The sequence below is a fragment of the Anguilla rostrata genome, chromosome 16 (assembly GCF_018555375.3).
Source record: "Anguilla rostrata isolate EN2019 chromosome 16, ASM1855537v3, whole genome shotgun sequence".
Taxonomy (NCBI): Eukaryota; Metazoa; Chordata; class Actinopteri; order Anguilliformes; family Anguillidae; genus Anguilla; species Anguilla rostrata.
In genome coordinates, this window is record NC_057948.1 from 19,438,448 (window position 1) to 19,454,212 (window position 15,765).

At 42.2% G+C, this 15,765-nt stretch overlaps 2 protein-coding genes across 9 annotated transcripts; one reads left to right on the forward strand and one right to left on the reverse strand.

Moving 5' to 3' along the window:
- Window positions 1-170: 170 nt before the first annotated feature.
- On the reverse strand, window positions 171-3,106 carry crybgx (crystallin beta gamma X). The gene is made up of 6 exons (XM_064312697.1): window positions 2,995-3,106; window positions 2,275-2,323; window positions 1,844-1,965; window positions 1,412-1,547; window positions 1,015-1,154; window positions 171-431 (listed from the first exon to the last, which is right to left on the reverse strand). The coding sequence occupies exons 1-6, from the start codon at window positions 3,036-3,038 to the stop codon at window positions 299-301; spliced, it is 624 nt and encodes a 207-aa protein (XP_064168767.1). The 5' UTR covers window positions 3,039-3,106; the 3' UTR covers window positions 171-298.
- Window positions 3,067-15,566, forward strand: LOC135241917 (lactase-like protein). Of its 8 annotated transcripts, none has more exons than XM_064312693.1 (16): window positions 3,067-3,081; window positions 3,925-3,956; window positions 6,164-6,338; window positions 7,231-7,391; window positions 7,975-8,062; window positions 8,169-8,278; window positions 8,562-8,690; window positions 8,821-8,916; window positions 9,152-9,206; window positions 10,031-10,196; window positions 10,723-10,993; window positions 11,281-11,407; window positions 11,636-11,835; window positions 12,614-12,677; window positions 14,586-14,630; window positions 14,822-15,566. In XM_064312693.1, the coding sequence occupies exons 3-16, from the start codon at window positions 6,212-6,214 to the stop codon at window positions 14,935-14,937; spliced, it is 1,755 nt and encodes a 584-aa protein (XP_064168763.1). In that variant the 5' UTR covers window positions 3,067-3,081; window positions 3,925-3,956; window positions 6,164-6,211; the 3' UTR covers window positions 14,938-15,566. The 8 variants fall into 8 exon arrangements, with proteins under 8 accessions (XP_064168763.1, XP_064168762.1, XP_064168759.1 ...); XM_064312692.1 differs by lacking the exon at window positions 3,067-3,081 and adding an exon at window positions 3,434-3,502; XM_064312689.1 differs by lacking the exon at window positions 3,067-3,081 and adding an exon at window positions 3,446-3,521.
- Window positions 15,567-15,765: the final 199 nt, after the last annotated feature.

Consider the following 15,765-nt stretch of genomic DNA (forward strand, 5'->3'; position numbering starts at 1 on the left):
TCTGTTTCAGATCAAGATCAACAGATTAGAGATTTGTGGTGAATGTGAACTTGATCAGTTTTTGAGGTACAGGAAAATATATTGAGTGATAGAGTGCTGTGTGAGTGTTCTTTTTGATACTGATTAAAAAAGAGTGATCCTCATAAATACATGCAAAGGTGATGAACGTATTTGTTTTTTTAAAATAATTTTATTATTAAAATAGCTTTCTGATGGGGTGTGAAAATGGTTGGTTCGACGGCTTTCTTGCAATGCGTGGAGGCTCTGGATATCCTGGCCTGGGGGGTGTGGCTGGAGCTCAGCTGAATCGAATGCGGCGAATGGACCCCACCGTGCTTCCCTGGGCGCCCCAGTCAGAGTAGTTGTTGTAGTCCCTCTTCTCCAGCACGTAGTGAGGACCTCTGTAGTTGGGCTCCTGGTACACCACCCAGCTGAAAGCAGGAAGTCGGAGATAGATGAGTTAAAATGTGTACATAGGGGACAGATAAACTGGTACTAAATGCCGCTAAACACTGTACGTTCCTGCAACTCCCAGACATTGCCCCACGCTCACTTGGTTTATTGTAGCAAATTACAGCTGCAAAGGCATTGTTAGGCATTCTTTAAAAATGAACATTTCCTGATTATGTATGGATAGACACTGTTTTGCTGAGTTGTAGATATAGGGTGTGTTGGTATGAAACGAAATGACCCTAATCACAATGCAGCCAATAGAATAATAAACAGGACATCTGTTAATAGTCTAATAGAAATTCAAGGTTATGTTCTGGATCGTGAATTTAAAATAACAGGATGAATATAAGCAATAAAAACAAATTTTATGATTCCCAACCTGACAAATAAATAAAAAAATTTGTATGCCGTTTAATTTTGTATTTTTGTGCTTCAGCAGACGTTATGTGTATGATCTGTTAGGTCATGTGTTGGATGAATGTTAAATGTCTTTAACATCCAGATCATTGTGGGTTTGTGCAGTATATGGAGCATCAGGAAAAACAGGAAGTGGGTACTCACGCCCCGCCCAGGATTCGGATGGAGGCGGCCCTGTTCAGACTGTAGCGGCTCATCAGGTTGGGGATGTCGTCGTGGAGCTCGGTCTTCTTTCCTGAGAACCCAGCCCGCTCAAACAGCTGTGCTCTGGGTGAGGCGTTATCCTGTGGGGGGGAGGGGGGGGGGCATCATCAGTTTGTGGTAAAAGCATCCACTGCATGTGTTTTAAACAAATGCTTGGAATGCATCAATAGTAGGAGGTTCTGCCAGGCTATGGACTGACTGCAGTCCTTTATGATCTGTCCTCAAGCACCTGACCACTAATTCAACAGATGAACTGCCAAGGAGGTTATAAGTTTGTCAACTTGTTCAACTGCAGAAATTTTGCTATAACATTTAAATATTTGTACACAGGGATCACCTGTTTGACGGAGCGAACAGAGGAGATGTGGTCCACCTGACCACCCCACTTGTCACAGCAGTTGTACTCTCCCCGGTCGGACATGTCCCACAGGTAGTGACGCCCGCGGAAGTTTTCATGTTCAAATCCTATCCATCTGTGCACAGGCCAAAAATACATATGAATAAATAAATAGGTGAGAAAAACCAAAATGCACATCTGATACAAATAAGAATATAACAGTTATTGATGGAATTCAAATTGTTGAAATGGGGACATTTCATGATTGAAGTTAAAGTGGGTTTCATGACATCAAGGGGATGATAGTATCATAATTTCCCTTAGGGAAATTACTTTTCTGAAGGGAAAATAAAAATATGAAGTGCCTGAAAGAAGCAGAAGCAGAAGACAGGAGACCTGTGAGTGACTGGGTCTCAGCACACGTGTACGTACGCTCCACTCTCCACCTGCACCGAGTTGCATCTCTCAGGGAAGTTCTTGTCGCTCAGTTTCTGGCAGTCAGAACTCAGGTCCAGCCGTCGGCCGGCAAAGTTACGCTGCTCAAAAAGGGTCACCTGCATGCACACAGACATGCACAAACCATGCTCACCTACCTACCTCTCTACTATAGATGTGCAAATAGAAAAGGGGGCAGCATGCTTTGCATCTGTCTACAATGAATCTTCATCTAAAGAAATGACTGTTCATTTACAACCTCTTGTCACATTTTATTTAAATAATTACCTTTAGGGGGAAAAAACAAGAGCTGAAATGCTAATGTTATTTAAGGAAACTGATTATTTTATTCCAAGAGCCTGACGAGGGTGAATTGAAAGGACATGCCACTCATAGTAATGCACACTCTGGAGAGAGCGCAGACTCACCTTCCCACTGGACCCGTAGAAGGCACGTTGGAGCACAGAACCCAGCTTGCTGTGATGGATACAAATGGGGGGTGGGGTGGGGGGGGGGTCTTTAGAATCCAGCCCTAAGCATGTACACCGCTTTCTCAACACACAGCTGATTGGATGGTTTGACACAGTCATTTCAATAGCCTGAATTGCATTTTACTGGACACTGGACAGGGAAAACCTATGCCCCTAGGTTTTACTACAGTACAGAGTTACAGCTAAGTGTCCTTCAGTATTAATAAACTAAGAGCTTCCAAGAGCCAGATGAATCATTACAGCTCAGCTGATAGTCTGAGGATGACAGACGGCAGCATGGGAGACACCAGTGTGACGTGCAGTGTGCAGTACGCAGTGTACAACTGATCCAGGATCAGGGCAGAGAGATCCAAAGCTGTGTGCGCATGGCCACATTAATTAATAAGACTTAGATGCTCACGCCATGGTCACTAGAGCAACATTCAAGGGTCAGTCACAATTAATGATCTTTTTCTGATTTGGGAAACTCTCTTTGGGATATCTCAGAGCCAATGGGTGCTGGTTTTTTTATTTTATTTTTTAACATGCGCCTCTCTCTCCCATAGGCAGCAGGAAGAGGCTGGGGCATGGCACGCTTCCAGGCAGGGGGTTTGCCCCCGCAGAGCCCAAGCCTCGTCACTAACAACTCTCGCTCTCAGCACAGCACTCCGAACGTACCTGGTTGGTTGGGCTAATCCTGGGACCTTAGTAAAGATGTTCATGTCAGCTCAGCGAGGCCAGGAAAATGTCCCTTAAATACAGCAGGTAAGGTCAATGGGTGGGATACTAGAACATACATAGTCCTTCTGCCGCTCTCTCTGGGCCCTGGCTGCATTGATATGCTAAACACAGGCCGCACGCACACTGTACACTTGCCCCAGGCCAGAGCAGAACACACACCCACACTAATGGGAAGTGCAGTGCAAACACTTTTCCTCCCAACAATTCAGCATTTTTCAAACAGCTTAAAACAATGTGCCACACCACATGATAATAACTGCATTCATGTCCAATGCAGGGATGGCTCTGGGGTTGATTGCATTTGAAAGGATGGTGCTACTGCAGGAAGTTAACAATGGGTCTCCCATCAATAGATATATACAGCAATCCATGGGTCCTATTGCACCAGGGAAGATCTCATAACCGTGGAAAGGCAGTTGTTTGTAACTAGTTTGCATCCATTTGTGTAAGGCACTGCTGACAAGGTTATCTATGCTTTTTGTGTATGATTTTTTAACATATTCCTTATTAATTTGTTTGATCTTTAGCCTTTTTGTAGTCCAGTATAATAATTGCTATAATATGTGATGGAGATAAAATCCCCATACAAAAGTCAGCCAAATTAGCTAAACAAATTAGCAAAATTATTAGCAAAACATAAAAGGTGTTTATACAAACGGAAAAACAAAATACTGTACAAAGTAAACAATGCATCAAGGCGCTCTCACTCTCATATATGCATATATTAATGGAGGAATTTACATTATGCTACTACAAAAAAAGTTCCTTGTTGAGTATCAATTCATGCTTTATGGATTATCAGTGTGGATATCTATTTAACAATTATTTTACATGCACAATAACATCACTTTTATATTTATTTTACAGGGAGATCTGTTGTGGATAAGGCAGACACTCAGGTAGAACTAACAACACAAGACTCCTCTTTTCTCCTGAAAATTACTGTCCACATTTGGACTGAGCATAAACATGTAACAAACAGCCAATTATAGTTGGAGTGTCAAACAAGTTTATCTGAAATATTTACAAAACGCTTAAAAAATCAGGCCTTTGAGAATGTATCTGGTTCGACAAGCCATGCATACCCTCAGCATATGGCTTTTAAAGGGATCGTTTGTAATTACTTACATCGCTAATCAATTAAATTGGGCTCAGGTTTTACACAGGATGAGTTAAGATGAAAATTAGGTGTGTCAGTATAAAAGCTATGGTGCATTTTTGGCTGTGAATTAAACGCAGATGCATGCGGGGAAGTGAACTCTCATGTCAAAGTGCTTGGTGAGCTGGCAGTGACAATCAACACCCCGAGCCCTCTCGTGCCTTTGTCACCACAAACACAAGTGGATCAGCCGCACAAAAATTAACTTTGCTTACAGAGTGAAACCCCCGTTTCTAAGAGATTTGTTTGCCCCAGCAGAATGTGCTTGCACTCCATTGAGCTTCAATGGAGGAGGGATTGTGGCGTGTGTTTGAGTCATAGGATCCTCTCAATAGACCGCAAACCTGCTGGATGCTTCTGTGGTGTTTTGTGACAGTCGTGCAGTTATTGTGTGACCGCAGAGGTCTGCCGTGAAGGTGAATTAAGTCCAGAGCCTGGGGTCACTTTCTTGCATTTGGGTGTAGTTTCCAGACGGGACAAATGCAGATCCTGTAACAGGTAGGTGACAGAGCGAATGAGTGGGTGAGTGAAAGAGACAGAGAGAGGGGAAAAGAGAAAGGGGAAAGAGGGAGAAAAGCAAAGAAAGGATGGTGTTGTGATGCTGCTGTGCCAAATGGATTTTTTAGGGTCAGCAAAGAAAATAACTGAAATCATTCTGAAAACCTCTGCTACTCAAGGCACCGCCTGTCACTAGGGATTTCTAAATACTGGGGAATACATATTTGTATCTACTGTATTTCTATGGAAGATGTCATTCATCTGGACCCTACTGGACAGGCTGAGATATTCTCTTTTTTTGCTTGCATTCTGCATTAATGTTTCATTTAGCTGGCTAAAATGAGTCTATTGCCATGAAATAAGGGCATAATAATGTTGTGCTTAGAAAACATTTTATTTCACAATGGACTCTTTCCAAAAAAGAAGGTAAGCTTGGTACATATTATTGAATGAAGGTTATCTTTTTCTTCAACAAGTCTGGGACACTTGTTTCTTAGTGGAAGTTGCCTGTGTTTCTAACCTATGAGCGAGATGAGGAAGAAAATTTCAACCAGTTTTTATCTTGCATCATATCTCTCATAAAGAAAGAGAATCCTTTTGCATAATTTTGGGCCTGCATTTGTATATGCTGTATTAGTCAGTAGAGAGGCAGGGCAGTCACTGTTCCTCATGTCATGTGTAACTAGAATGTGCAACAAGAAAAGAACTCACATGACATATATCTACATTACACTGGTTTATTTGTTAATCTATTTGAATTCTGTACTTCTGTACTGGTAATGGATGTATATATGCAGTGAACATACATATATGTAGTATGCATTAGTGCAGTCACAAAGTTCTCTATAGAGTCCGGAAAATAAGTGCACCTGCAAAAAAGTCTGCCTTAAGTGTTTTAGTCAGGTAATGAGGCTTAAAATCTTATTTTTCTCTGTAGTTGAAAATATTAGATTGTTTTAAGTTACTTTTTGCTTCACAAGTGAAATTTCTTACCCCTTCACAAGTGACATAATAATAGAAGTAATGGAAATAAGTCTAAACATAAGACTAAATACTTGTTAAGACTTATTTTCTGGTTTTTGCAGTTTATATGCTTTTTTTACAAGGACAGTTTGACAAGTCGCCAAAATGAACTTGCCAAATTGTGTTTGTGAATAAGGAAACTAACATTTGTGTTTCTGAAGCGAAACGTCTGCATGTATTTTTAAGTATAAAAAAATGACATGTTGGTTGAATCCAGCCAATGTCCCTGGGGAATGCACAGGTAGTGTGTTCCACGGATGCTTGTGTGAAAGCTGATGCTTTGGTTGAAGCTCTGGTTATGAATGCTCTGATCGTTAGCTGTGCGGCATTGGCTGCCCTCAGGTCAACGGCGACCTGTAGCCTATGGGGAGTGGGTGGGGGTGGGGCATTTACAGAGGGGTGACGGCAGCGTCCTCTCTCCCGCAGGTTTGACTGCTGAGCGAGAGAGTGAGAGCCACAAGCCAGAGGAACACCATGCTACCGTGCTGCATGTCCAGAGTGAGCCATGTGCTCGTGCTGGTGCTGTGTCTGTCTGCAGCTGAGGACTTCGACTGGACAAAGAACGACCGCGGCTCCTTCTACTATGGCACATTTCCGACTGGTAATCCGCGAAAACAAAGCCTCCCCCCCCCCCAAATAACACCACCCTACATCCTCTGGAATGAACATCCCCATCATGGATTTCATTGTACGCCATAGCCACAAACATTAATGTTAAGTGATTGACTGAATGTTTTTATATGCATGGTTTGGCTTTTACATAACTGTCAGCCCTTATGAAGCAGTGCAATTATTTGTAAATGTCGAGTTAATAAAGGTGTTACAGTATGTTTGCTTTATGAAGGCCTTATGCAGCTGTGATTAATATCAAATATAGCCAGCTCTGAATATCTGCTTACTCTATTTATGTATGAAGCATATTTCAGCCTAAAGAAAAAAACATGGAGCATTGATCAAAAATTATTTGAATAAGTGTATTCATAAAAAATCCATTACATTGTTCTACTAAACACCACAGTTTCAGATGTTTTGGCATTGGGCCATCATTTGTGAAAACCAATTATTCGGTTGGCAATCTTTTAATACGTAACTCTAAAATAATACAACGTGTTTACAAGTTTTGATGATTACTAATCAGTGCCTACATTTTAAGTTCCTAATCCATGACAGCAAATTCAAAAAGGAATTTCCATTTTTAATGGAAGCAGTTAAGTTCTTGCTTTGACCCATTCATCAAAAACTAGAGGTGTATAGATTTCAAATAACCACATTAATTTACAAGAATTTGTACTAGAACTAGATTCATAGAACTTCATTTGTCTTGTCCTCCTTGCCTTCATCATTGGAATAATTCTCACGACACCTTGTCACTGCTGAAGCCAGTATGCTGAATCTTTTACCTCATGAATCTTTCATGAATGCAGGCCAGGAGGAAGTCACACTGGCAGTCACTGTCCTTTTCTCTCGTTTGTCTGTGCCATGACCATGGGCAGGATTTTCATGGGGTGCCGGCAGTTCAGCCTATCAGACGGAAGGAGCCTGGGACAAAGATGGCAAAGGCATGAGTATCTGGGACGTGTTTTCCCACAAGAAGGGAAAGATATTCTTGAACGACACTGGAGACTCATCCTGTGAGGGATACTACAAAGTCAAGGTGACCAAATTTTTAAAAAAGTTAAATCTAAGAAAGGATTGTGAAATTGCTCACTACCAGTATTTAAAAAAAAAGTTAAAATATCTTTAATAAACCTGAATTGGGTGGTTTTAGCTTATTAAATTCATTGCTACTGTTCGTAAAACCACATTAACAAACATACAGGAATCCTGACTCACAATTTGCCATAGCTTCACCTATGGGGGTGGGGGTTTCAATCAGAAGGGCTTCTGTTACCTTGTTGCACATTAATGACTTCTTTGTTTGGTTGGGGCGTCAAGAGTCTGCCAGTACCAATAGCACAATGAATGCTGTCCATCAGGACAATGACAAATCAGCTAGTGGACTATAAAGTGATAAAGATGTGGCAGCCTTGCATTGAAGTACATCCATGCTAGACTTTGCCCTCCAAAACTGACAGAGGACATTGATGGGACAGGGAAACAAATGCAACCAGTTGTGCACACACAGAAATACATGCAGGTTTACTCTTACACAATGAAACACTGCTCCCCCCTCACGTAGTTGTCTCAGAATCCTAATGCCTTCTGTATTCCATTCCCTCTCCCGTCCCCTAATACAGGATGACATCTCCTTAATGAAGGAGCTGAAGCTAAACCATTACCGTTTCTCCATCTCCTGGCCCAGGATCTTGCCCACTGGCATTAAGTGTAAGAAACTGTGACATTCTCACTGCCATGTCCTTTCTCTAATGAGGGAAAATTTACAGGGTGTTATGGGTAGCAATCTGAAGTAGACTGCTGTGTGTTTTCCCAGCGGACCACGTAAACGAGAAGGGAATTAAGTACTATGACGACTTGATCAATCTGCTCGTGGAGAACAAGATCACACCGATTGTTACTCTGTATCACTGGGACCTTCCACAGGTGGGTACCTAACCAACAGAACAGCCACTGATCCACAGTGCATCCCATGGATGCAGATGTGTAGCTCACGCACAACTCCAATAGCTCTCAAGAATCAAGCCATGTAATGCATTCAATATTCGGGTGTTAATTGGCTGCTTGGGCTGTAGTTTGCCATGACCAACATGTGATGAGTAAGATTCTAGTCATTGTGGGAGGGTTATGCCTTCATCATTTCAATTGTTCAACTGAGCCATGCAAATTTCACGAAGCTGTTCTTTCACCCCTTCCTGAATGTGTGCAGGTCTTGCAGGAGAAATATGGAGGATGGCAGAACATCAGCATGGTCAACTACTTCAATGACTTTGCCAACCTGTGCTTTGAGAGATTTGGGAACCGGGTGAAATACTGGATCACTTTCAACAACCCATGGGTATGGTACTATAGGTCGATACTGAGAGTCAGCTCAATGTCCTGGATGTACACAGCGCTTAAAACCTGTACAATAGCATCCATGAGCACTGATGCATTTGATATTCAACTGTATGTGCTGTCCTTTGCAGTCAGTAGCTGTAGAGGGCTATGAGACAGGAGAGCATGCTCCCGGCCTCAAACTGAAAGGAACTGGGGCATACAGGGCAGCCCACCACATCATTAAGGTGAGAAACAGCAGAGCCGTCCATTCAGAGGTCACACATACAGCCAGCTCTGCGTTCAATATGCAGATATGCAAATTTCAGCTACTCTCAGAGAGAAAATACATTTATTGTTCTGAAATCCTTAAAGATCATCATGTTTCACCAGTAAGTCTCCTTCGGGAAAATGAATGGTTCCCTCTGATTATCTTGGTGCTGGTTGGTTTTACACATTGTTTGTGTTTGGACTTTCCGTCAGGCACACGCAAAGGTCTGGCACACGTATGACACCCAGTGGAGGAACAAACAAAAAGGTACAGTGATCAATGCCAGCGCAATGTTGAGTACTGACTGCTTGAAGACCATGATAGCTGAGGTTGGGATACTCTGGTGGGTTGGGTTAAGGGGGGTATCTTTCACATATGGAGAACACACATGGGATGAAAGCATGTGTCTACGTTTCACTAGAAATGTACACACACCAAATTATAAACTGCACCAGTTGGTGTACCAGCAGTCCATTTGGCACATACACTATAAGATTTTGATTCCATAAAATTTTTGACTGTATTTCTGATGAGGAACTCTCACTCTTTTTAAGTGAACCACAGACTTTTATGTACTGTAACCCCTGGTTTGAGAGATTTGTGGTAGTTAGATGCCCACATGGTTAAACAGGGGTTCAGCCTAGGGCAGTAAATCATATGGACAATAACAATGAGGTCCAAACTCTAAAGGAATGCACTGAGGCAGCGCTAGCACTCAACAGTATGTTTGACATGACAGTTAAGATTTCTCTTGTGAAACAGGAGTGCCAGGGCTCATCGCTCAGGGCCGGGATGAGAGCACTGTCTCTTCACAGTGCATTATGTTTTACGCTTACTCATTTGGCAGACGCTTTTTGTCCAGATTGACTTACAAGGCCATTCTGAAAATGAGGATGAGTGAAAATAACAAGTTTACTGTGAGCGTGGGTACTTGGGTATAGTAACACCACAGATATTTATTGCTGTCATGATGTAAGTGAATGAAATGTGACATTAATGTATTGACAAGACTTCCAAAAAGAAGAGCTTGAAATATCCAAATGAATGAGAATGAGGAAGTCCTTTTGAGAAATGCATGACTTTTCCCACAGGCTTGGTGGGCATCTCCCTCTCAGGGGACTGGGGAGAGCCGGTGGACATCACCAACCAGAAGGACATAGAGGCAGCCGAGAGATATGTCCAGTTCTACCTGGGCTGGTTCGCCACGCCCGTCTTTCACGGGGACTACCCTCAAGTGATGAAAGACTACATTGGCAAGTCACTCCCAGTACAATCATGATCTTTACGTGTATACAAGCAGATGATTTAAGAAGAAAATATATGGCCTATATGAAAAGATAGACCTGGGATCTGCCAGGGGAGAGTTGAATGTTAATCACATACTCGCAGCACAGTGATGTTATACCAAGGTCTGGAATAAAACTGGTTGTGGTTGGTAGCCCCTCAGAGCAACGAATAACCAAAACCTTTCATTAATAATTTCATTGGAATTGACTCCAACCCTGTCTGGCAGAACGTGCTTCCGAGGACACACGTGTTTGTCGGTGACCTCCCAAATTAAGAGAGGTTGCAGTGGTGGGAAAGGCCTACTGATATAACTGAAAATTTTGAAATGAAAGAAGTGTAAAAAGGGCATGGGAATTTGTTAAAAGAATAGCAGAAGGCCATGTCTGAGTTGGCCTGAAGTTTGGGTGTGCTTAATGTTGGACAGAGTGGACAGAGTGACAGTGCGTGAGGGCGGGACACTCACTGCATGCCCTGCTGCTCTCCTCTGCACAGGGAGGAAGAGTGCTCAGCAGGGCCTGGGCAGCTCGCGGCTGCCCACCTTCTCGTCCCAGGAGAAGAGCTACATCAAGGGTACCTGCGACTTCCTGGGCATTGGGCACTTCACCACCCGCTACGTCACCCAGAAGAACTACCCGTCCAGCCGAGGAACCACCTACTTTACTGACCGTGACCTGGCTGAGCTGGTGGACCCGCGCTGGCCCGACCCCGGGTCTGAGTGGTTGTACTCCGTCCCCTGGGGGTTCCGTCGCCTGCTCAATTTTGTCAAGGTAAGCGCTGCACAGGGCCTGCCGGTTTTTGTTGTCATTCTGCACTTAATTACTCAGTTAAAGCAGTCACACAGTTAACTCAACTTGCCTGGGTTTCTTGGGTCTGAATTCGTTAGTTGTTTCTAGATGAATACACAAACCAACACACCTTGTGTCTCTTTGCGACAAAGGTCAAGGGCCTCTGCTGTAATCTCTGTCCTATTTGTCTTCCTTCTAGTGGCTGGTTTTTATTTTTTCAAATCTCCATCAGTGTATCATTCTGTGTGTTGCCCATGTTTCTTATTTAGACCCAGTACGGGAATCCAATGATCTATGTGACAGAGAATGGAGTTTCAGAAAAGATGATGTGCACGGAACTTTGCGATGACTGGAGGATACAGTACTTCAAAGATTATATAAATGAGATGCTGAAAGGTGAGGTCCCAAGTTCATAGGACTGTGCAGAACTTTCTAATGTAGGGGTGGAGGAACACTGTTTTACATGATATTTCAGCTCCAGTTTCTTGATAAGGTCATGAATGACAGCTGAAGACTGTTCTCACGTCTCTATATGAAATGTGTAGAAATGTCTAATCCACCACGGTACCTGCCTGGGTGTAAGTAAATTAGAGGCCTGTTCTTGTTGCTCACTCTCCCACACAGCCATTAAGGATGGAGTGAACGTGAAGGGCTACACAGCCTGGTCCCTGCTGGACAAGTTTGAGTGGGATGAGGGATACTCTGAGAGGTTTGGCCTTTACTACGTGGACTTCAGGAACAAGAACAAGCCGCGCTATCCCAAGGCCTCCGTTCAGTACTATAAACGCATCATCAGCTCGAACGGGTTCCCCAATCAGAGAGAGGTCAGAACCACCAAAAATATTCTGTATCACCTTGAAATTCCTGATCTCCTGCACAGGCATTAGGAACATTGAACAAAATGAACCGAACCAGAAGTGCATAATGTTCATCAGACAGGGGCATTTAGCGAGGTAGTATAAAGCTATTAAAGGTAAAAGTATTCAAATGTAGTTAAGGAATGCAGAATTTAAATTGGCCAATTATTTCACTAGATAAGCATTCCATTGTTCTGTATTGCTTTTTAAATTGAAACTGTCTTTGAAGATATCATTTTGCAAAAACAAAAAGGTTTGGGGGGGCATAAATAGTATTTTAATGTGGCTCCAAGTTTTTTTTTTTTTAAAGGAAATATACACTGCAATAAATGAGTGGATGAAATTCAGAAAGACAATTCTAAATGCTCTATACTCCATCTGATTCCAGTTTATTTGCTAATCCAACATTTTTTGGGAGCATGCATTATTCATCGTGTGAGAACAAAATCCACTTTATATTCCTCTGTGGAAGTGACTTACTATAACACAGAACATAAACCAGACTGCAAGCTGGGAAAGGGAGGCCACAAATGTATCAATGACTCTATTACAGAAATAACAGTATGGCTTAATAACAGTGAATTATAGTCAAGTGTGTGTGTGTCTGTTGACGTTTTCACACCAGCATGAATACATTGTGCCTGCTTAAACATATATAAATTTTGCAGTGAAACAGAACGTGTTGCAGGGAATTAATAGTACACCTCTGTGCCACCGATTGACTAATGCTGTTGAACACTCCCAGGTGGAGAACTGGAAGAGGAAGGCCACAGAGACCTGCTCCTCCAGCAATCAGCTGCTAGCTGCAGGTTAGTAAATCCCAACATCACTTTTTCTTTGTCTTCTTGCAGACACGGGTGAGAAGCTAGCTGGGGCAAACAAACAAAAAAATTAATTAATTAAAAAATGTCCTACCACTCCATGTCCTTTACCTGCATATCAGGAAAGGAAGCTGCAAACTGAAATCTTGGATGAAACTTGGATCTGAGCAGGCTCTAACATCTCCAGTCATCCAAGACAAAATTATATTAAATGTCATCAAAGTAATGCACCTCAGCCCTCTGAAACTGAAGCGGTCATGCTTGTTATATCAGCGCTCTGCAGCAAGGCTAGCAAAGTGAGGGAACATGCACACAAAACATATGCATGAGGTCAGTATTGAAAGAACACAACTGTGCATGTGTATCACTGCGATGCCTGCCTCTCAAACGCCCTATGAATAATTCTGGCCGTATGAAGCATTGCTTCCCAGCGTACCCAGATCTGAAATCAGACATTTGGAGGTCATCTAAACAGCCTAGATAGGATCGGATTAGCCATCTAAACCTCTAACAGGATTTTTTTCTTTGTTTGCCCCTCCAGCTAGAAGAAAGTCCAAGGAAAATAAGGAACATGCAGAAATGCCAAAGGTTTGGCCAGTGCATGATGAAGTTTAGGTACTAGGAATCAAACAATTCAATTTGGGTTTTTGTTGTTGTTGTTGTTGTTGGCTTGGCAAGATTTTCTCACTGATTAAACAAACAGACATCATGGCACAGCATAGATTTTTTATGCTCTGTGATATTGTCAAAGGAGTCACTTGGATTGGTGAGGAAAATTTTCCCTCATTGTGATTGGCTCGAAGGCCGGTAAAGGCAGATCCTGATTGTGATTAATGCAGAGTACAAAAATGGCTTGACCCAATGGCAGTGCCATATCTGTGGGTTCTTGTTTGCTGTGGCTTCTTGCTTCTTACTCTTTTGGGGGGGGGGGGGGGGGAGGGGGGGGCTTACAGTTTCTTCAGGACCATTTCAGGACATTAATCAATGAATTGTTGGAAAAATTTCACTGGTCTTGTTTAACACTAAATTTCTTCAGACCTTTCAAACTTATTAAAATATTTTCAACCTGGTACTGCTAAGTATTTAATTATTTTAATACATCCAGAGTTGATTTGTTCAGGAACCATAGGGTGAATCATAGGGTCATTTTTAGGAGAGACATGTTACTCATAACCAGCTTCAAACCCTGAGCAGATGTCTCCACTAGGACTGCTGGAGTATTATAGGTATAGTGTACAAGAAAGTGATCCCCAGGCAAAGTTCTTCTTTAGATTCATAGAACATATAATGTATAATGCAGCCTTAATTTATCTGACCAAAAACTGTGCTGGATGTCATTTTGAAATGTTTTACTACCCCCACCACAAAATTCTTATTTCACATTACAGTCAGATACATTTAAAGAATATAACTATATGTTAAACAATAAATCTTCTTTCAAATGGCAAGTTTTGCCATTGTTAAGAATTTCTGTATTTTGAGCTTGTCCATCTGTTGCTGTGATACCAGAATTGCTCTACTTCCCTAGTTAGCTGTCCTCCTCAGTACATCCGGTTCTAATCATTTTGTCCAAATGGCTGGGGATGGAACAGGCAGAGTGAGCCGAGCACTGCCACTCTGCCCACACATCCCTCTGCCATAAAGCACCGAGCGTGGAAGTGAAATGTGTGGAGGCGTCACATGATTTTCATAGTGGGCCCTGTGAGAAAAAAGCTAAATTTGAACAGAATAAGATGAGGCACACCCACTTCCGCAGATCGCATTTTTGATCAAAGGTCAGCCACATTGTCAAGGAGATGTGTTTGTTCAATCAGTTTCCCCATTGCTTTGTTAAATTGATCAGCAGTCCTCAAAGGGTTAATGTGTCTCTCTAAGTCGTTTCTTTCTCTTTGATAGAAGAACAGCGGAGTACTGCTGCCAATATTCTAAGACTAATTCATGGTAAGCTCTTGCACACATGCTCATTAAAAGAAAAAAAGAAAAATAGATTGCAAAAACAATTAACCCTTTGAGTGCTGAGCATAATGCTTTGTGCATGGCATTCTGAGACCATGAGTAAGTGCACATGCTTCAAACTCAGGGTAACTCCATGCAGAGACGCTTGTTTAACATGTTGTATCTCTGTGTTTCAGACCCTCTGACCAGTCACATGGAGATGGTAACGGAGATCGTGGTCCCCACTGTGTGTACACTGTGTATCCTCCTCAGTGCGGTCTTCCTCATGTTTCTATTGCGCAGACGCAACTAGCGACGCACTCAGCTCCTATTCAGTTATTCATTTCTCAGCGTGACAACACAAACACACCTGTACTGGGCCATTCTGTTAAGTCTCAATCACACACAGGATGTCTGAAGCTCAGCCTGGCCGAAGGCGTTATGATGAAAGGACTCTGACATTAATGCTGGTGCTTGTTGATGTACAGTAAGTGTCACTTCCATTTCACAAGAAGCATTTTCCTCAAGTCCCAGTGTATTGTGTTTATTTATTTATTTTGTAGATTAAAAATTTAGCAGCCAACATCTTAATGCAGTTCAGAAACCAACATGGATGAATTCAGGTTTGATGTTTGATGTGAGGTTACTTCTATTGGCTGCCTTAGTAATCGAATATTGTTTTAACTGAGACACATGTACAGAATCTTTTTTAACAACACTATTGGTCGCCACAGTAAAACAACATTTGCAGTCACGACGAGCTATTGAATGCATATTTTTATAATTACACTCTTTATACGCAGTGGGGAAGCAATTGTAGTGGCATGTGCTGTTTTAAAATAGGAAAAGTTTTTAATTCCATGTGAAACATGTTAATTAATTAAGCTAAAAGCTAATATTTCAGATGAAAATAAACTGCAGAATTAAAGATTTTAAAAAGTTCTTTGAACGATTCTGAGCCGTTTCCTTGACCTGTGACTGAGTTCATGATAAGCTAATGAGGCCACAGCACGTAATGATTGGGCCCAGTTACTCTCATCACTCACAGTTGTTTCAGTGGGGGATACTGCAGTGGTCCTCTAGATCTAGCATTGGAAATCTGCAAGAACCTGGAGCTCGGTGCTGCAATCTACTAAAAAGA

Coding starts and splice junctions, on each gene's coding strand:
- crybgx (XM_064312697.1), bottom strand. CDS start 3,038: ATGAACATCTTTACTAAGGTCCCAGGATTAGCCCAACCAACCAG. Junction 2,324..2,994: donor GGATTAGCCCAACCAACCAG/GTACGTTCGGAG, acceptor TATCCATCACAG/CAAGCTGGGTTCTGTGCTCC. Junction 1,966..2,274: donor TCTACGGGTCCAGTGGGAAG/GTGAGTCTGCGC, acceptor GTGTGCATGCAG/GTGACCCTTTTTGAGCAGCG.
- LOC135241917 (XM_064312693.1), top strand. CDS start 6,212: ATGCTACCGTGCTGCATGTCCAGAGTGAGCCATGTGCTCGTGCTGGTG. Junction 8,917..9,151: donor CAGCCCACCACATCATTAAG/GTGAGAAACAGC, acceptor ACTTTCCGTCAG/GCACACGCAAAGGTCTGGCA. Junction 12,678..14,585: donor CAATCAGCTGCTAGCTGCAG/GTTAGTAAATCC, acceptor TCTCTTTGATAG/AAGAACAGCGGAGTACTGCT.